Source organism: Maniola jurtina, chromosome 15, assembly GCF_905333055.1.
Source record: "Maniola jurtina chromosome 15, ilManJurt1.1, whole genome shotgun sequence".
In the NCBI taxonomy this organism is placed as follows: domain Eukaryota; kingdom Metazoa; phylum Arthropoda; class Insecta; order Lepidoptera; family Nymphalidae; genus Maniola; species Maniola jurtina.
Genome location: NC_060043.1, coordinates 2,140,648 through 2,161,996, shown reverse-complemented (window position 1 = coordinate 2,161,996; position 21,349 = coordinate 2,140,648). Strand labels below are relative to the sequence as shown.

The following is a 21,349-nucleotide window of genomic DNA, read 5'->3' as shown; positions in this document are numbered from 1 at the left end:
ATCTGGTTCACAGTTAAAATTAAAGTCAATTATGATATTTAATATACATATTTTATTAACTTGCATTTTAAAAATTCCCCGGGGAGCTCATCAATTTCCCGAGATATAATAGGTAGTCTATATCCCATAATGCATGCTATCTCAATCTATTTGCAAGTAGGTACCATCTACCAAGTAGATGAGGCCTGCAAACTCATCTATGTGGATTTAGGTTTTTTAAAAATTCCGTGGGAAGCCTTTGATTTTCCGAGACTAAAAGTAGCCTATGTCCGTCATATTATATCTGTATAAATTTTGTCAAAATCAGTTAAGTGAATAGGCCATAAAAAGCTTGCAAACAGACGGACAGACACACTTTCGCATTTATAATATTATTATATAGAATGGAAGTCAATATCTTCTTCTGTTGCCGCGATAGTTTTCGTTCTCGTTGAAGTCGAGGCTATCCCAGAAATATTTATTTCCGAAATTTGCTGTGCGATTCATCTTCGCGTTCCTAGGTCCAGCTATCTCGAGGTAGTCTAATTCAGGTTTTCCCGGGACAACTGTCAACCATTCGGAACAGCCCGGAAATTCTGGGACTCTGATAACAAAAGAGATAAGCACGAATTAATAAACCAACAATTTTTAGCTGTAGGTAGATATCGACTTCGTTCCCGCGGATATAGGTTAAAAAAATCCGTAGGAACTCATTGATTTTTCGGGATAAAAAATAGCCTATGTGTTAATTCAAGCTATAGTCTATCTCCATTCCAAATTTCAGCCAAATGCGTCTAGTAGTTTTAGCGTGAAAGAGTAACAAACATCCATTCATACATACAAACTTTCGCGTTTATACTTTAAAGTAGGATTATAACTATCCCATCATGGCTTTCCCATCAATTTTCCCTGGCACAGTGGTGAGCGCTGCGGTGTGCGTGGGAGGTCCCAGCTTCGATTTCCGGCTGGGGCAATTTAGGAATTGATAATTAATTTCTAAAGTGCCTCAGCGCACTTGACCAGCGTCGTGGACTATGGCCAATCCTTTCTTATTCTGAGAGGCGACCCAAGAACATTAGTGAGCCGGCAATTAGTTTAGAAAAAGAAGAAGAAATTGTCTCTGGTCTAGTGTAAGGCCACGGCCGTGGGTAGTTTCCAGTCTACCGGCAAAACTGTACCGCTAAGCGGTTTAGTGTTCTGGTACTATGCCGTGTAGAAAGCGATAAGTGGTACGGGCACCCCTACCCTTTAAAGGTTAGCCTGCTTCGATTTTAGACTATATTATCACTTACCACCAGGTAGGATTGCTAAAGAGCTAATTTATAATGGAATAGAACAAATCCGCTATGAATCTGTCGGACAGCAAGACTTTTGTAGGTAGGTTTCGAACCTACCCATGAGAGAAACACTAATGTGTGAAACTTATATTTTGTGAATATTGGTATTTTCAAGTGTATCATAATATAAACCTTTGAACTTTTCGACAATGAAAGTGTACCTATGAATTTGTTAGTGATTCTCTCAAATTGTTAGTTTTTGATTTTTATTTTGTTTGTACCGATGCGGTTGGCATAATATATAAGTCATATTCATATATAGGCTTTTATAAGCCCCTTAAAAATATCAGAATTAAAAAAACCTACCCAGTGCTAGCGTAGCTGCAAATCATATCTAGAAGAGCTTCCCTCATCTGTATATCTTTCGTACGATTTGTTTCGTTTGGCAGGTATTGCAGGAAAAGGATTACGTCGTCTGAATGGCACACACCTGAAATTATACATTTAATCCTTTCCTTTCTGATTGCAAGATAATGGGAAAGTTCAAAAAATTAGCCAAAAGAAAGCTAAATGTCTGGAGGATATTATTATAGAAGGTACGAAAAAGTGCCTGCGAACGGAGGCCTGGCTGTAGATGATTGCACTAGTTTAGGAACCTTCGCCAGTGATCCAACATGAGCTTGAAGTCACTGTTTAGGGCATAAATGCTTGCCAACCCCCAAGAGGAGAAGGTACTGAAAGAAGAACTTAACGGCAATCTCCCCGTCACTCGTTCCATACAAATGTATTTTGGTTCTCATTTTAATATTAACCAATCAAACACGATGTACTTTTGTAGACACGTTTTAAAAACTAAATCTATGTAAAATATATGGTATCCAGATTTCCGTAAAATTAACCAATTTTAAAGATTTTTATTAAATTCTTCAGACCATGCAAGTTTAAAACTGAATACTTTAATACGGAAAACATAGGGATAGATCTATCTACCTATCTATTAAACCTATCTATCTAGAACGAACCTATTTATTAAACATTGAGTTGGATTGGTTACTATTCAAATGAGATCAAAACTACTTTATATGGAGCAAGTTACGGAGAGATCCCTCTGTGCCTGATTGCACCTATACTTTACTATGTTGGTATAGAACACATATATGGGGATAATTATACTTACCATAGTTCTTTAAATTTTTAGCCATAACATTAGAGAAGCTGAATTGCCAGCTGTATGAGAAACGATACACATAGGTCGGTTGAAGAGACGTTTTGGCGTGAATTTGAGCAAGTTTGCCGACGCCTACCACAAACAAACGGTCTCCAAGGGCCTGAAGAAATAAAATGAAATCATAATAATAATAGAGTTAAAAACAAAAAGTCTTAACAGGGCTCTCTCCGTCACTTACTCCATATAATCGTAGTCCCAATTTCATTTGAATATTAAGCAACCAAAGTCAATGAAATTTTGCAGACATATTCTAAAAATTAATATCTGTGTCTGTGGTGTTTTAGATTTTTCTAATTTAAAATTAAATTAAAGTTTTAAAATTACAGGCACTCAAAGATTTGTATGTGAATTTTTAAGACCGCGTAACTTTGAAACCGAATATTTTAACGGAAATCTGGAAAACTACAGGCATAGATATCAGTTCCCGGAACGTTTCTACAAAATTTCATTGAATATGATTTGTTAGTATTCCAATGAGAGACGAACTACGTTTGTATGGAGCGAGTGACGGAGAGACCCCTCTTAAAACCTTAATTAAGAGTAATAAATCACCGTGAAATTGTAAATACCGTCAGATTACAATCTATCTCGTGATATTGTAAACTGTCGAAAGACTGTGAGCTTCTCTATTGTGAGATATTTATGTTGCAGTGAAATGGCATAAACTGGTTTAATACGACAACTCAATCAGATAATTTCACTAAACAACTAATCTAGTGATATCATAGAATACTGAGCATGGTTATGAAATGTAACGACAAATCGAACTGACCGACTTTCTTCTTCCCGAAAATACTCTAAGGGTACGATAGACGCATGAGGTCGAGATGGTCAGATTTCGATTCTAGTCTGGTGAAACACTAATTGATAATGATAAAATTGCCCAAGAGAACCTAAGTGTAGTTAGAACCTAAGTTGGCCATATCTCTCAGGAATATGGTTGATTCCTGGGAAACCATTTTACTAAACAAATCCAGTGATATCGTAGAGTACTGAGCACAGTAACTAGTGAAACACCTGATAATATTACCCAATAGAACCTAAGTTTTTCAAAATAAGATTTTTGGTCTAAAAAGAAGTGCAATCCCTTACTTGAACAAGTTCGTCAAATGTGTACTGTCCAACTGGTCTGCCATTTAGGTACTCCTGTTTGATCTTTCTAGCGACTCTGTAACGCTCGTTAAGGGGCAAAGTGTCGTTATACTCGAAAATGGTGCTAGCCAGCTCTTCCCATCTTGACTCCAGTTCAGGTAAGATGCTCGGGGTTTCTTGGTAAGCTGTAGAAAATATTACAATCAAAAAGACAGTACAATATACAGCAAGTATGATGAACCCTAATTGGGACAAGGTATATCAGTCGATCTCGCTTCCATTCCAAAACTCCTCACTAAAAAGACCAAAGTCTTCGAACAGTGCGTGTTACCACTTTGGGATCCGAAACAAGGTCGCCAAATATGAGCCTCAAAAGGAATCTCAGAATCAGTGGATTTATTGCAGACCTTGGCTAGATTTTGAAAACTTGCTAGATCAAAGAAGATAAATACAAATTCCCTTGTACCTGCAGCAGGATATAATCCTTCTTCAGAAGTCACAGAGGTTATAAGTGGTAATCGCTGCATAGCACCAGCTTGACTCGCGAAGTAAGGGTATTGAGTGAGGAAAGGATTCTTCACATTTGATGCCTCCACTGTTGGAGTGAATATAGTGAACCAGTTGACTGTCCAGTCCTAAAATGTTTGCTAAATTTAAAGAAGCTCAAACTGAAAAAATGTGATTACGGACTTTTTTGGTTAGAAGAAAAGAAATCAGAAATAAATAGAAACACATTCGTATGGACTAATAATAATTGTTGAAAGTCATATAGACATTGCACTATCGGGATAATTTAATACTGTACCTATCACCGTATCAAATTAGAAAAGAAAAATATGAAAAAAATAGTGAGGATTCTTGCACGGCATGTTTTGCAATGCTACTTGCGGAACGTCTGAAATCTTCAAGTGCCAGTTATAAGTACAAAGTTTCAACTCGGTTGAATAAGATTCAGGTCAAGAGAGGAAATATCGCTGTTAATCCGTATATAATCACATAATTTTATACCGATTAGGGTAAGGACACCTGGTCTTCCAAATCTAAAAATATCAATCAATCAATAAAATTGTAGGGATCAAAAATTTCCGATTTCTAGCGAAGTATAAAAAATATTTCTAGCCTAAAATATGACTAGCCTCCGATAGAAACCAGTGGAAGCAATTAATCCGCACGACGTTGCAAGAACACCAGTACAACGATCCTCAGAAATGAAGGAATAACTGGAGAGAGAGATAAAAAATATGAAACTTACAAACATCTGAATTTGGGCGTTGACCAAAACCTCTCCAGGTCTGGTCTTTAAGCACTCAGCCATATCTTCAGTATTGGCGGTGGGACAACCGACAATTGTGGCAAGCTCTTTGGCCTTTTCTAAAGGTTTAATAGCAAGTGCCCACGATGAAAACGCTGAACCGCTGAACGCAATTCCTCGGTGGAATGTACCTGGGAAATACACAAATATAATCAAAGGGATAATCTTCAGATTAAGGTATAAACCTGAAACACGCAACGTGTCTACAACGTAGATCAGCAAAGATCAGGACAGGTACCAGGTACAAGATATTTCTCCCGGGTTTAAGCGTGTGACATGCGAGTCCAGCTGTAACTGGTCCTCATGATTGGAGCAGTGGAGTATTTAAGTCTGACTACTGCTTTGGTCTGTCAGTCAGTTGAGCTTGTCCTCGAAACGAACTTTAACCTCTTTGTATCTTAAGTTATATGTCGTAGAATAAGCTTGAAGGCAATAGACAACTGAGATTTGGTACCTCTAGAAAGCGGTGACAGATAATGATAGTGCACACTGGCGCTACCAGCAGAACAGCCAGTGAGTGTGATGCTGTCAGGGTTTCCGCCAAAACTGATAATGTTATCCCGAACCCACTTCAAGGCGAAGGACTGATCCTTTAGACCAATATTGCCTGGTATTTGATCATCACCTGTGCTCAGGAAACCTGAAAAAGAAGGAGTTGTTCACGTCTTAACACCTGCAATTCTTCAAGTGTACGTTCTTTTAATCTGAAATCTGAATCTTTTAGCACATGGGTCGCCGGATGTTAAAAGATTATTATAGCTGTTCATGATTACCCATTAAAAAGATGGTACGTGGTACTGCTGTGATCCAATAAGTTCGGTTTATTTTAAATTTTAGTTTATTTTTAAATGTAGAATTAAATTAGCAGCAGTAAAATTAAATTACCTAGCGGTCCTAAACGATAGTTTATTGTGACGACGACTAAATCTCTATCCATCATGTGGACACCATCATATTCTCCTCCAGCTCCGTACATGAAGGCTCCACCGTGGATGAAGATTACGACGGGTAACAGGGCATCGGCTTTTGGTTTCGGCGTGTGGATGTTTACAAAAAGACAGTCTTCGCTGCCTGAAAAAAAAAGAAAACGCTAGGTGATTTGACAAATGGATACCAGTGAATGTCAGTTGATGCAATGGTTGCAATGTTGGATCAAGGTATTTCTTCTGTAACACAAGTCTTGTATTTTGTGAAAACCATTTCTTAGTAACATTTGAAGATACGTTAGTCTGAAATTGAAATTATTTCAAATTGAGATTCTGAGGGCATCGGCTTTTGGTTTTGGTGTGTGAATGTTTTGGCAAAGACAGTCTTCACTGCCTGATAAAGCAAGATGATTAATTTATGGGGATGCTTTGGCTCAGTGACAACAGCCTAAGCAAATTCCAAGTCTCTTGTTGGTTGTCGGTAAGAAGGGTATACCGAACCAGTGGTAGATTCACTCAACGATACAAAAGTACTTTAAAAGTTCATTTCAATAAAAACTTTTTCTATTTATATAGATTGCAATGCTTGCCACTTAGGCTCAAGGTATTTCTTGTAACACAGGTTCTGTATTTTGGAAGACCTCAAGCTTGATAGCATATTTTGAAGATATGTACTTTTGAGGTAGTAATTATTATTTTACACTGGGCCGCTTATCTTAATTGCAGGGTGCTAAAATAAGCCAGTAATCCTCCTGCGCTAATTTATTGTTTGTCAAATAATAACAGATCCTTGTTGCTATTTACCACCCTACCGGCAAAGCCGTGCCGCCAAGCGATTTAGCGTTCCGGTACGATGCCATGTAGAAACCAAAGGGGTATGGGTTTAAAAAAACTACCATACCTCTTCTAGGTTAGCCTGCTTCCATCTTAGACTGTATCATCATTTACCACCAGATGAGATTGCAGTCCAGGGTGAACTTACATCTGAATTATCTCAGTGATCGTATACAAACAGTATGTGTAAATGATGTGAAGTCATCCGGATCAGCCTCATTAATGGGTGTTCCTCAAGGCTCTATCCTAGGTCCCTTCATGTTCTTGGTATATATAAACGATCTACCATATTTTGTCCAAAATACTTGCGATATTGTACTATTTGCTGATGATACGTCTTTGATTTTTAAATTAGATAGAAATGAGAATAATTATGACGATGTAAATAGAGCCATATCGCAGGTCACTCACTGGTTTACTGTTAACAATTTGCTTTTAAATGCAAAGAAAACCAAATGTGTCGAATTCGCACTGCCCAATACCAAGACGACAAATAACATAAAATTATTAATGATAAACAATGATATGTTGAAAGTAGAGGAGACCACCGTGTTCCTGGGGATAACTTTAGATGCAAAGCTTCAATGGAACGCCCATATATCAACACTTGCTGGCAAACTCAGCTCTGCTGCTTACGCTGTTAGAAAGATTCGACAGATAACTGACGTGGAAACTGCAAAGATTGTATATTTTGCCTATTTTCACAGTATTATGTCTTACGGAATCTTGCTATGGGGTAAAGCGGCAGATATTGGAAAAATTTTCGTTTTACAAAAAAGGGCAATACGCGCAATTTATAATTTAAAACCGCGCGATTCCCTACGAGAGAAATTTAAGGAAATAGGTATTCTTACAGTAGCTTCTCAATACATTTACAATAATATAATTTTTGTACGACAAAACATCCTCAGCTACAAAAAAATCGGTGATTTCCATGACAGGCCAACTAGAAATCGTAATAAGCTCGCAACTCCTACGCTCCGCCTCAGAAAAGTGGGAAAGTCATTTGTGGGAATGAGTGTAATATTTTATAATAAAATTCCACAGTCAATATTAGACTTGCCTTTACCAAAGTTTAAAAAATCCATTAAAAGTATGCTCCTGGCAAAAGCATATTACACAATCGAAGATTATGTAAATGATAAAAAAGCATGGATTTGACTCGCTCCAGCAAAGCGCGGGTCTGCAATTGCTTGTATAGTATAGAATATTATTGTAAATTGCACAATTGAAAAGAGCAACCGCCGAGTTTCTTGCTGGTTCTTCTCGGTAGGAAAGGCATTCCGAACCAGTGGTAAATTATTTGACGATTCAAAAGCACTTGTAAAAGTTTATTTGAATAAAAATTTATTCTATTCTATTCTATTAAAAAATAAAAACCAGCCAAGTGCGAGTCAGACTCGCGCACCGAGGGTTTCGTACTCGGGTATTTTTTCGGCATTTTGCATGATAAATCAAAAACTATTGTGCATAAAAATCGATGCGGCACCGCATCGGGCACAGTACACTGTGCGACGTCATAGATTTTTAAGGCCTGACGTCGCATCGCAGTGTTGTGGTCTCAGCCGGTTTTCTTTAAAGACACGATAGACTGACAGACAACGAAGTGATAAGGGTTCCTTTTTACCTTTTGAGACACGGAACCCTAAGATAATATATAAAATAATACAGATACTGAGCAAGAGGTAGGATGAAAGTTACCTATGATTTCATCTGGGACGGGGTCGTACTGAAGACATGCGGAGAGTACTCTTGAGGCATTCCATACTCCAGGCCACGGCTTTGCGGCTTGCGGCTCCTAAAAATCAAGCGGTAACAATTATTTTAAAAGTTCACAATATATTGCAAATAAAACATCTGACTGACGCTAGAGGTCAATGAACGTTGCGTAAGTAGACCAGTCGGAGTCAATGCCGCGTCGTAGATGGGACATTGACTCGAATTTTGCACGCTATACATTGCGAGTTTGAAAAATACTAAATCATTAAAACTACAGGCAATTCATTTACTTATTAAGGTTATTGGTATTGGATTGTGTTTAGGTAGTATAATAAAAACGCTAAGTTTTTGCTAGCGTTCTGGTATATCCCTTTATAAGTTTGGGAATGTTTTTTATACTATTAGAAACATATTTATCCATTCATTTATTGCAAGATTGTAAGTACAATAAAGATGTTACATAGCTGTGAATGATGGCCATTTCGGTCATTTAAAGTATTGACACCAAATTATTATTGTGACCAAGTTCTTTGCTAGACCCAATAAATTAATAACACCAGACAGCTTTAGGAGTTAGGTACTTAAATACATATTTTTTGATCACTTTCAAAGTCATCGCATTGCAAAGGAATCGTGTAACAGCTAGTAGGTACGCAGTTTATGACTTTTGCAGCCGTCATTATCCATAGTTATATAATACTTAAGTTTTTTTATTCAGTTACAAGTTAGCCTTTGACTGCAATCTCACCTGGTGGTAAGTGATGATGCAGTCTAAAATAGAACCGAGCTAGCCAGAAAAGGGATACGGCAGTTTTTATCAAATACCTCTTTGGTTTCTTCACGGCATCGTACCGGAACGCTAAATCGCTTTTCGGCACGACTTTTGTAACATATCCAGGTCCTAGGTCTTTCAGGAACTCTAGGTGCGTTGCTAGGACCTAGACACGCTAACAGAATCAGCTCTGTACAGCCAGGGATTTATGTGGAAAAAGATAATTATTAAATTGAAACCTCGAGTACCTTAGAAATAGTTATTTAATTCTTCTGTTGTTGGTTATAGATTTACAATTAAAGTTAACTCGACTAGTTACAGAGACATGAGAGATGCTTTATACTATCTCAAGGTGCTGTCCGCATTCAACGCACCTCACTATGATCTTAGGTTACTCGTCTTAATGATAAGTTACGATTTTAGGAACGTATATGTCACAATCTAGTGTAAACCATCAATTAATATAAATGTAAACCAATATACAAAAATAGTTGAATTAGCTTCCCAAAAAAATTAATATGTTGGAGAGAATCCACCTTAATCTCCTGAAGACTTAGGAAAGCACCTGTTCCGAAAATCAAGCTTCGCTCCGGACGCGCGGCTCATGCAGACTGTGGCCGTGTGTCATACGGACGAGCAGGGTAAAAGATGCAAGAGATTCCTATGGATTACTGGCGGTCCACGCTTCCTCAATCCAAACGTGAAGCGAGCAAAACGCGTGTTAACTCTCAAATTTCAGCGTTATTTTATAACCCAATCATGGTTTTTTAAAATTATAAGGTTGTTAGGGGACCATGATGATGATTTTCTTATCAAATTGTTTAAATTTCAATTAAATTCCAAAAAATTCTTAATCACAACAACATAACAACACGCACGTTTCACCCATGTCGCCACCAAATCGTGATGGCCGACACCCACCCGCCGCGTGGTAGAACTTTATCCTAAAACATTTTTAGCAAAACTCCCAGCCTAAACTATCGTTATCATTTTTAAAATTTGTAACTACGACATCTTCCTGCAAGGCGAATCGAAAAGCGAAAAACAAGCTGTCACACCAAATTCTTTTTCTTTTTCTTTTTTTTTTTTCTGGCCCCAAATTCCTGACCACCTGTCAGTTTTAAAAATAACTCCCTAACTCATGTGAAATTTTTACAAATGTATTTTATAGATCCTTTTATAAGGAAAAGGCAAATATTTACACAACCGTAAATTAATAATTAGTAATAATAAATAAATTCTTTTATGATGTCTGTTACAAGCAATCACACCAAGATGCCGAACTAGTTCCACCCGCCACGCACAGATGTCGCTAGTCGTAAGGAGATCAGTGATTTAAAGTTATATGTTTTCTTTTAATATTTATATACACTAAATACCACACGTTACAATACCCCCTCCCCCGGAAAAAGGTTCAACGAAGGGGAACCGCTCGCTGCCCTCAGCGATCACGATGAAGCACTGAAATTAAAAGAAATTCAAAAAAAACAAAATATATAACCACTGATTCCTAAACAAACAGAAGACTACAATAACTATTTCTATTTATCTTACCTATTCTATTTCTGGGAGTTTTGAAATGTTTTAGGCTAATGTTACTATACTAGTTTTATAACTATGGAATTTAACTATACAACTACAAATTCTGCTATTTATAGGACGACCAGAAGTTGCTTGGACCTTGGCATCATTCACTGTAAACGGCGTACGTAATAATACAGCAATGCATCTAGGCCTACGGTCTTTGCAGCTTGATCTTACAATATACTAAAACAGTATAACTGTTATGATACAGGAGACAGAGTCTCCGGATACTTTTTCGGTATATACAAGAACCGACTATCCTCAGTGTGTGGATACCTTCTTAGCATCAATACGACCTAAACAAAACACTGGGATAAAATAGTCTCTGTGCAAAGCACAGCAAAGGACAAATTGATTTCCTAATTGTCTGGAACAAGGTCCTAGCGTCAATATGAGCTAACAAGACATAGGAATACTATAATCTCTGTGCAACAAAATGCACAGCAAAAGAGAAATACGAAAATCACTAACCTTCGAGTATATGATTCGTATTTCAGAAGAAATATATACACCATGGTTGAAAGGTTTGTTGATTGTCTCAGATCAATCATGAGTCATCGATCCGCCTCCATCTCACCCCTATCACTCTTGCATTATACTATAACATACATCACGCATTCTATTTATCACTCTCACTCTTTCCTTGCATTATGCTACTTCATTCATCACGCATTTATACTTGGTAGTAACTTATTCCAAATTAAGTTTACCACTTCCTTACACTTTAGTATGTGAGCACTTATAATGTTCACACACGGGTTGGGATTGAACATGTCTGAGTTACAATTTATACCTTTAAATCCTTTATATGCCAGGAACCTATTTTTGTACCATCTAGTCTTTCTAATTCATACACCAGTGGAGATAAAACTCTTGTAACCCTACATTTCTCATACTTCGGAGCTAATTTTGACATTTTGAATTTTTCAGCGTCACTCTGAGTATACGTAGACTTCCATACAAGATCTCCAACTGTGAACTTGGCGTTCCTTCGCCTAAGGTTATAATGAGATGCATTTTTAGCATGTGCTTGATGTAATTTTTCACGTACCTTATCAAAAATCTCTTCCAAACTTTTAAATTCCCCTGCATACTCCTCGCGTGGCATACCCACTCTATATTCTTTATCTGTATCCCGATAGAAGTTTCCATTTATGACAGGTTCGCGACCGTGAACCAAGAAAAATGGTGAAAACCCTGTGGATTCGTTTATTGCACTATTTATAGCGAATTGAATCTTATTCAGGTTTTGATCCCATGAACGATGGTTGTCCTCCACATAAGACGCGACAGCCGTCATAATGGTTTTATTATAACGTTCTACCAAATTTACCTGGGGGGTGTATTTCGGAGTATAATGAAGTTTTGGTATATTGTAGCGCGCAATGACATTTTTGAATTCTGAACCTGTCATTTGGCTGCCATTGTCAAGGATTATGGTTTCTGGCGTCCCATGTACCAAAACGACATCATTTTCGAAATGTTTAGCCACCAAGGCTGAAGTTGCACGACGTAAGGGAAAAAGAAGTGTATATTTCGAAAAGCAACACGTAATTACCAAAAGGAAGGTGTAACCGGATCGGGATCGTGGCAACGGACCAACCAAATCCACTGACACTACCTGAAACGGTCGCGAACAAACCTTCGGTTTACCCATTAAACCGGGCGTTGCCTGTGTAGAGTGTTTATACGCTTTACATACATCACATGCATTCACAAATTCTAACACATCTTTATACATTCCTGGCCAAAAATACCTAAGACATAAACGTCTATGTGTTTTGAAAATACCTAAATGACCTGCTGTAGCCTCGCTATGATTTTCTCGAATGATTTTAGATCTCATTCCCTTAGGAACTACCTCTTTCCAATCAAATTCACTAGTGAGATTATATTTACTTTTACTAAATCGATAAAGAGTATTATCTTTAATCATGAAATTTGGAAAGTTTGTCGGATGAGATCTACAACCATTTAAAATTCTATCGTACCATTCATCTCTCATACTCATTGTAGGCGTGGATGGAGCCGTATGGATGGCCTCTACCTTCATAAGACGTGATAAGGCATCAGGGACCACATTATCGGTGCCTTTTCGATGTTCGATTTTAAAATTGAACTGAGACAGGCGACAACCCCACCGAGCTAACCTACCTGAAGGGTTTTCTAAATTCAAGAACCACTTCAGTGATGAATGATCTGTTACGATTTTGAATGTTCGAGAACCTAGATATGCTTGAAATTTTTCTACTGAGAATATTACGGCTAACGCCTCACGCTCAGTAGCGCTATAATTCCTTTCACTTTTATTCAAGGACCTACTTACGTATGCAATCGGATGTTCATGACCATCGATATTCTGAGACAGCATACCTCCTAAACCGTACGACGATGCGTCGCAATGCACGATGAAAGGCTTTTCAAAGTCTGGAACGGCTAGGACAGGAGCAGAGACTAACGCATTTTTCAGCACCGTGAAGGCTTCCTCTGCGGCGTCGGTCCACTGGAACTTCGGCGCGTTTTTTCCTTTGCTGGTAAGCTTGTTCAGCGGAGCTGCAATAGTTGAAAAGTTACGAATAAATCTCCTGTACCAAGAGCAAGTACCTAAAAATACCTTTACATCACGAGCATTTGTCGGAGTAGGGAAGTTTAAGATTGCTGCTATTTTCTCTGGGTCTGTCCGTAAACCGTATTCGTCAACGACATATCCTAAGTATTTGATCGACTCTCTGAAGAATTCACATTTGTCAAAAGACACTGTTAAGTTAGCCGATTTCAATTTGTCCAAAACTCGGTTCAGTAATAGCAAGTGAGTTGAAAAATCCGACGAGCAAATAACTATATCGTCGATATAACAAAATACATAACCATTTTCAATGTCACTGCAAAAATTTTGGTTAATTAACATGTCCATAAGTCGTTGTTGACGAGCAGGGGCGTTGCATAAACCAAAAGGCATAACCTTGAACTTGAATAACCCGCGACCTGGGACGGTGAAGCTAGTTTTTTCCTGAGAGCTATTTGACAGAGGGATCTGCCAAAACGAAGAGGATAAATCTATGGTTGATAAGAACTTTGCTTCTTTCAAGCTGTCCAAGATCTGAGGGATGTAAGGAATTGCATAAGAGTCACCCTTAGTAATAGCATTTAGCTTCCTGCAATCTAGACAAAACCTCCAGTCACCATTTGCTTTCTTGACCAAAATAGCTGGATTATTCCATGGACTTTCACTGGTAGTGACGACATCTAGCGCAAGCATTCTGTCTAATTCAGCTTGTAAAGCTGACTTTTTGTCCGGGGACATAGGATATTGTTTCACCCGAACCGGCGCAGAGTTTCCTGTGTCAATCACATGCTCTATCAACGATGTCCTACCTAGACCCTTTTTGTCAAATGAAATATCATTGTATTTATCTATTATGGCTTTGGCTATTTCTTTTTGATCAAAGTTCAAGTTATTGAATGGTTGAATGGAATGTACGTTTTTCGTCGTTATTGTGTTGCAAAAGCTTTCAGGTGAACGTATATAGTCTATATTTTCAAATATTTCTGGGGCTACATTAAACGCCTTCCAGAAATCGCATCCTAGTATTAAATCTGAAGTTACTGCAGGCACAACATAAAATTTAATAGCACAAGTTTTACTATTGAAAGTCACAGGTATATACATATGTCCTAATGACTCTAACTGGATTCCATTTGCAACAGTGCAAGAATTATCAATAAAATTGTTAAAGTTATAACCCAATTTGATAAAATATGTATGAGAGTTGTTACCAAGAATAGATATACATGCGCCAGAATCTAGCAAACCATAAACTTTTATATCTCCTATATTACATTCCAAATATGGCCTAATATCATCTTTTTGTGGGGAAAATCGAACTGTAAAAATCGAATCATAATTTTTGAATTTTGACATTTTTTTACTTAAAGTGTTACAGTTCGAGTTATTTAGTTTTTTGGATCAGTTTTCTTATTTTTATTACAATTTGGGCAAGTTAACTTTGTAAAACCTGGAGTTTTACAAGTAAAGCAATGAACCTTCCGTTTAACAAACTGTTTAGAAACATTGTTTGATGGACAATGACAACAGTTATTCGATGGATTTGGATTTTTATGGTTATTGTTCTTATTACCATTTTCCCTACATAAATATTGTTTATTTGGAGGTTGCTGATCATGAACCTTATTTTGTTGAATTTTTGGTTCTGATATACTAGGCTTTTTGCCCCTACTATCCACAAAAGCCACTGTTTTATTCTTGGGCTTATAAGAAAACTCAGGAGTTATAATATTTGTTGGTTTTCCAGGCTCTGAGAATAATGTAGCACGCTGGCTAGCAGCTTCTATCTTTTTGCAACTCTCTTTTAACTGTGAAATTGAATCAATTTGAACTAGTGCTAACTGTTGAGAGAAATTTGGGCGTATGTTATGTAATAAAATCTCTAGTTTAGCTGCTTCTGATAGTTGTGTCCTTAAGCGAGCAAACAGACAAGCCATAACAGAGAAATAAATATGAGTAGGCTCTTCTACCCCCTGTGTTCTGGCACGAATTTCACCCAGTAGACGATAGTCATAATCGACCGGATCAAATTCCTCCAATATTAGATTTTTAAGATCAGACCACGTACATACCTGATGTTTTAATCCTCGGAACCAAATGAGAGCTTGATCACTAAATAACTGTGCTGCAGACCTGAACAGTTTGGCATCCGAAACCCCGTAGCAACCCTGTAACTCTTCTATCCGTTCAATGAATGAGCGAGGATCCGTGGTGCCGTTGAACTTAACGTTCCATTTGGCTACATTCTTGTCACTGGAACACTCGAAGAGCGAAGATTCATGAACTATTGCTGCAGAAGATGAAGTTGAAGCAGGAGTTTCTGAAACGTTAATGGTTGGAGTTTCAATTTTTTCAAGTAATGAATCAAGCCTACTTTTGAGTTCTATCTTTTTTGTTAACACCGCTGGTTCCTCAGTTGAAATCCTATTCAATCGATGGTAAAGGTGGTAGGCTAGGGCTTCTGCTCTAGCTAGCGATACCTTCTCTTTATACACATCCCATTTATCTAACAAAGCTACTAGTTCATCTAATTTTTCACCTATAATTTGAAATTCGGAATCCGCTTTAAAAGGTGTTTCTATTATGGCCTCAGAAGGACATTCTAAAATAAGCTTGCGCATCTGTCTTCTGAGGGCATCGACAGTATTTCCAGGAGTATCCGCACGTATGGACACTTCATAGACTAATTCATCCTTTCTAAGGGAGTGAAATTGTATAGCTCTGGACTTTTCCATGTTAAGTAATTGATGGTATACACTATTATATAACAATTAAGTTAACAATTAAACAAACAGTTAGTAACTTAAACTGATAAGAAATATTTGTAACACTGAAAAGAAAGCATTAATTACAATATTATCCTTAAATTTCACTTAAATTGATGGTTTACCTACAATATTTTCAAACTACTATGTGTCATATGACAACCCTGGGTGTATTGAACTGATTTCATAAAAACTAAGTTAATTTTTGAACAAATATAAACAAATAATAGTATTTAAATTAAATTACAGGACGAACACTGTAGCCTGTGTGAAACAAAAGTTTTAAAACCCAAAAAGCGCCACTGTAGCACTCGGGAGAAAATATATAGTGTATAATTTAAATATGAAAATTTTTAAAGTTGTTGAGTGCCACTATAACACTCAGGAGAAAAATAAAGTATAATTTATACCCGTTGAATGCCACTGTAGCACTCAGGGGAAAACAAAATATAGTTAATACCCGTTGGGCGCCACTGTAACATATCCAGGTCCTAGGTCTTTCAGGAACTCTAGGTGCGTTGCTAGGACCTAGACACGCTAACAGAATCAGCTCTGTACAGCCAGGGATTTATGTGGAAAAAGATAATTATTAAATTGAAACCTCGAGTACCTTAGAAATAGTTATTTAATTCTTCTGTTGTTGGTTATAGATTTACAATTAAAGTTAACTCGACTAGTTACAGAGACATGAGAGATGCTTTATACTATCTCAAGGTGCTGTCCGCATTCAACGCACCTCACTATGATCTTAGGTTACTCGTCTTAATGATAAGTTACGATTTTAGGAACGTATATGTCACAATCTAGTGTAAACCATCAATTAATATAAATGTAAACCAATATACAAAAATAGTTGAATTAGCTTCCCAAAAAAATTAATATGTTGGAGAGAATCCACCTTAATCTCCTGAAGACTTAGGAAAGCACCTGTTCCGAAAATCAAGCTTCGCTCCGGACGCGCGGCTCATGCAGACTGTGGCCGTGTGTCATACGGACGAGCAGGGTAAAAGATGCAAGAGATTCCTATGGATTACTGGCGGTCCACGCTTCCTCAATCCAAACGTGAAGCGAGCAAAACGCGTGTTAACTCTCAAATTTCAGCGTTATTTTATAACCCAATCATGGTTTTTTAAAATTATAAGGTTGTTAGGGGACCATGATGATGATTTTCTTATCAAATTGTTTAAATTTCAATTAAATTCCAAAAAATTCTTAATCACAACAACATAACAACACGCACGTTTCACCCATGTCGCCACCAAATCGTGATGGCCGACACCCACCCGCCGCGTGGTAGAACTTTATCCTAAAACATTTTTAGCAAAACTCCCAGCCTAAACTATCGTTATCATTTTTAAAATTTGTAACTACGACATCTTCCTGCAAGGCGAATCGAAAAGCGAAAAACAAGCTGTCACACCAAATTCTTTTTCTTTTTCTTTTTTTTTTTTCTGGCCCCAAATTCCTGACCACCTGTCAGTTTTAAAAATAACTCCCTAACTCATGTGAAATTTTTACAAATGTATTTTATAGATCCTTTTATAAGGAAAAGGCAAATATTTACACAACCGTAAATTAATAATTAGTAATAATAAATAAATTCTTTTATGATGTCTGTTACAAGCAATCACACCAAGATGCCGAACTAGTTCCACCCGCCACGCACAGATGTCGCTAGTCGTAAGGAGATCAGTGATTTAAAGTTATATGTTTTCTTTTAATATTTATATACACTAAATACCACACGTTACACTTTGCCGGTAAGGCGGTAACTAGCCACGGCCAAAGCCTTTCACCAGACCAGACCAGAAATTTAGAAATTATAAAATTCTGAGCTCCTGTCGGCAATCTAACCCGGGACCTTCCACTAATAAGACCACAGCGCTTACCACTGTGCCAGGGAGGTTCGCACTTAATACTTTTAATTCTATACTTAATACTTAATTGTTACACTGATAATATAAATTCAATTTCAAATCATTACTTACTCGAAATCTATATTTTCCGATCGGCGGCCGGGCGTAGGGTACTCCTAAAAAGCTTACAAAGCTTCTGCCATTTGTGGAAACTCTCCAGATTCCCTGCAAAACACCGTTGGCCAGACGTACTTTGGGACCTTGACTTACACTTTGACTTCTTACTATAGCAACTAAGAAAATAATCGTTAGTTGTTTAAAAAACATATTTTGAAATTAAAAAGTTTGCGCTTGCACCGAACCAGGCGCTAGATTAAAATTTACGACTGCGCTGAAGCCTTTTATAACACCTGTGATCGGGGCAGAAATATTTTTAAAATGAAAGTTATTTATCACTTTGACACACTCACTCATACCGATTTTACTCGTAAGAGAAAAGGAGACAAATATACAATTTTATGGTCTATTTTACTCAAGTGTGGCCAAAAATTGAATAAATTAGTATTTATATTTAGGTATACAAACCAAGTACTAACTAGGGATGTCAAGTAACGCATCGATACAATTGCCTATTTTACGAAAAGAGTTTTGGCTGCAGCCAAACTGATTATTTCCGTAAAATAACTATAGCAGCCTATATACGCTAATGATTAAGGCAAGCTTTAAAATAGTGTAACATTTTCAATAAAAAATATATATTACTTTTTAGTAGATATTTTTTATCAGACCAGAGATCGAGTAAGTGCTAAGTATAATTATCATTATTGTAGTTAGCACAATAGTTATTATTTACATTTCATTATTCCTTATAATAAATAATTTATAGACAATTCCTATGAGGATTCGTACGTAATCAAAGGTAGGTACTTAGATACTAAGCTAAGCACTAAGTAATATTATTAAGCAAAAACTTCGGAATAATTTTATTTTAATTATTAAAAATACCAAGTTTTTGCTCTATAATAATATTATCTCTGCTTGAAATCTTGGGTTTACTGGCAGGCGAGGCCACAATAAGTATCTATATCTCTGCCATCCTCTATCTAAAAAGCTGTTTACAGGAAAAGTAGGTTTTGAGTTTCGCCAAAAATATGGAAATATCAAAGATACGGAATATGCAAAGGTAGGTCAGCTCGCTTAACTTCGCCAAGTATGCCGATCACTACTGACATCAAAGTGGTAAATCTTTTGCATTTTGCCGTATGAAATATGTATCAATTTTATTAATATACCTAAAGAAATATTTATAATATTATAGAAACGATATAATATTGCATTATTTATCACTCTATCAAAATAAAAACAACGGACACATAATAATGTCGTAAAAATCAATTCAAATACGTACACCGATAGAAAGATATTTTTGTAACCCATTCGACTTTCACAACTCAGGGTTACATTAGCCGTCAGCTCAGAATACATAGTCATGACCCTAGTTAAAAAATACAATGTTACAGATTTTGTACAATAAAGCACTGAATAACATGCGTCCTTTAAATTCAATATAGAAATTGTACTGTTTGCTCGTTTTCCAGGCTGCATGTCACCTTAAACGAAAAATAAGTGTAGGTATTGTAAATATCTTCGTCTGAAAAACTAAGTATCTTTATGGATAAGATACCTTATTTTTAGTGAGGAAAATCTGTCGTAGATACCACCGGCCACGGTTATGTCGGATTCCCACCGACTAACCTCACGAAGTTCCATCCCATCGCTGACGACGGAGCACAAGGGACCGATAATTCCCCGTTGTCCGGAGCAGCTAATCAACCACTGGGTCATTACGTGTCCCCAAACACCGTTAGAGGCATGCTGAAACCACAGCATGCCAACCAACCCGAGGACCACACTGTGTCCACACGGACCGCCCCGTGTCCATCATAACAGGTCCTTCCGAGGGCTAGGTTTCGTGGGAAGGGCAATTAATTCCCTTTCCATATTCCCTATCCTCAACATCTCCCTCGCCCGTCACCAAACTGGACAGGCGAGGTTACCTGGCTGGTACCCCATGGATAAGATACCTACCTAATGTTTATACATATATGTATTATGTATATTGTATAGGTATTGTTAAATTTCCCATGTAAGTGAATTCTTTAATTTTCAATAAGAATGAAGTTTCTTTAACCGTAAATATGTTTCATCTGGAGAGCTGTAGTTAGGTATGTTATATTAAATCTTAGTCTGTGTCTTGTCTTATTATTTATCAACCGTTCAGGGTGTAAGTACAGGTTTTATACAAATGATATTTATTCAATTGTTACCTGATAGTAGGGTAAAATTGGGAGTTGTAGCTCACGTCTCTAGATAAAGCGCGGCGCGTCTAGCGGTCTAGCTGCGCCGCGCCGCGCATCGTATAGACGTGAGCTACAACTTCCAATTTCACGATCGATGTTAAATATAATCAGTAACAAGAGAATGATCAGGTTGTCAGAAACTCCTCGAAGATGATTCAATGGTGATATTATTCTTGGATAGCCTACTTATCACTACTGACATCTCATTTTAGAATTATTTGGATTTATATAAGTAATCGATTATTTTAAATCGTTCAACAAATTACTTTTAATGTGTCAATTTCAGATAAATCCTAATGACTCAGCTTTATAAGGTTATTTATGAAAATCAGACGATTTTAGTTACACATTAATCAGCTGATGGTATCAAGTCAACATACTTATTATTTATTCTTAATACGCGTGCGGAAACTTTAAGACCTTTATAATAAATGTTGGATTTCTTTGAGATCGTTGATATCAGAATACCATCGTATTCCTTATAGTTTAATATATGTACATGATGCAGCCCACACAAATTCCATTTTACAATAACAACGTCAACTAAATCATTAACTTTTAATATCATTTTTATTTGTTTATAATTATGATGATTACTTTGAGTTTTTGAAAAGGAATGACTTCCTTAGACCATGTACATGAATAAACTAAAGTCGTATTAATCAACAGCTAATAAAAATATTGACTATACTTTGCTAGTCATACTTATATTACTAATCAACCCTTAACAAAAGGAAAGTAAATAAAACTACTAGATATATATTTTTTAGAAAATTTTATTATCGAGACACCATTTTCTTAAAACAAGCACGTTTTTTAATGCACATATTGAAGGATGGTATAAACAACTAAACACATCACTATTCGTTTCGTATTGTTCATACAAACTTAATAAGCTAGGGCAAGATTTATCTTCCAAATTATAAACACTATCGCAACCAAACATTTTCGATATCCACTGCACTTTTTCTACACCTTTAGCATAAACACGTTTATTATTTAAATAATTATTCATGTTTACATATCTTTTGTAGTTTAAGTATGAAATAAAACCTTCTTTCCAATGTATTCCTCTGTTT

The 21,349-nt window shown here is 36.8% G+C and overlaps 1 protein-coding gene across 1 annotated transcript; it reads right to left on the bottom strand.

Moving 5' to 3' along the window:
• Positions 1 to 44: 44 nt before the first annotated feature.
• Positions 45 to 18,624, bottom strand: LOC123872416 (venom carboxylesterase-6-like). The gene is made up of 10 exons (XM_045916682.1): positions 18,043 to 18,624; positions 8,350 to 8,446; positions 5,774 to 5,959; positions 5,343 to 5,528; positions 4,829 to 5,019; positions 4,043 to 4,211; positions 3,577 to 3,761; positions 2,434 to 2,584; positions 1,623 to 1,746; positions 45 to 583 (listed from the first exon to the last, which is right to left on the bottom strand). Exons 1-10 carry the CDS (start codon positions 18,235 to 18,237, stop codon positions 391 to 393), a joined length of 1,677 nt encoding a protein of 558 aa, XP_045772638.1. The 5' UTR covers positions 18,238 to 18,624; the 3' UTR covers positions 45 to 390.
• Between the last annotated feature and the right edge of the window lie 2,725 nt (positions 18,625 to 21,349).

Coding starts and splice junctions, on each gene's coding strand:
- LOC123872416 (XM_045916682.1), bottom strand. CDS start 18,237: ATGTTTTTTAAACAACTAACGATTATTTTCTTAGTTGCTATAGTAAGA. Junction 8,447..18,042: donor TCGGAAAATATAGATTTCGA/GTAAGTAATGAT, acceptor CTTGATTTTTAG/GAGCCGCAAGCCGCAAAGCC. Junction 5,529..5,773: donor CTATCGTTTAGGACCGCTAG/GTAATTTAATTT, acceptor CTTCTTTTTCAG/GTTTCCTGAGCACAGGTGAT.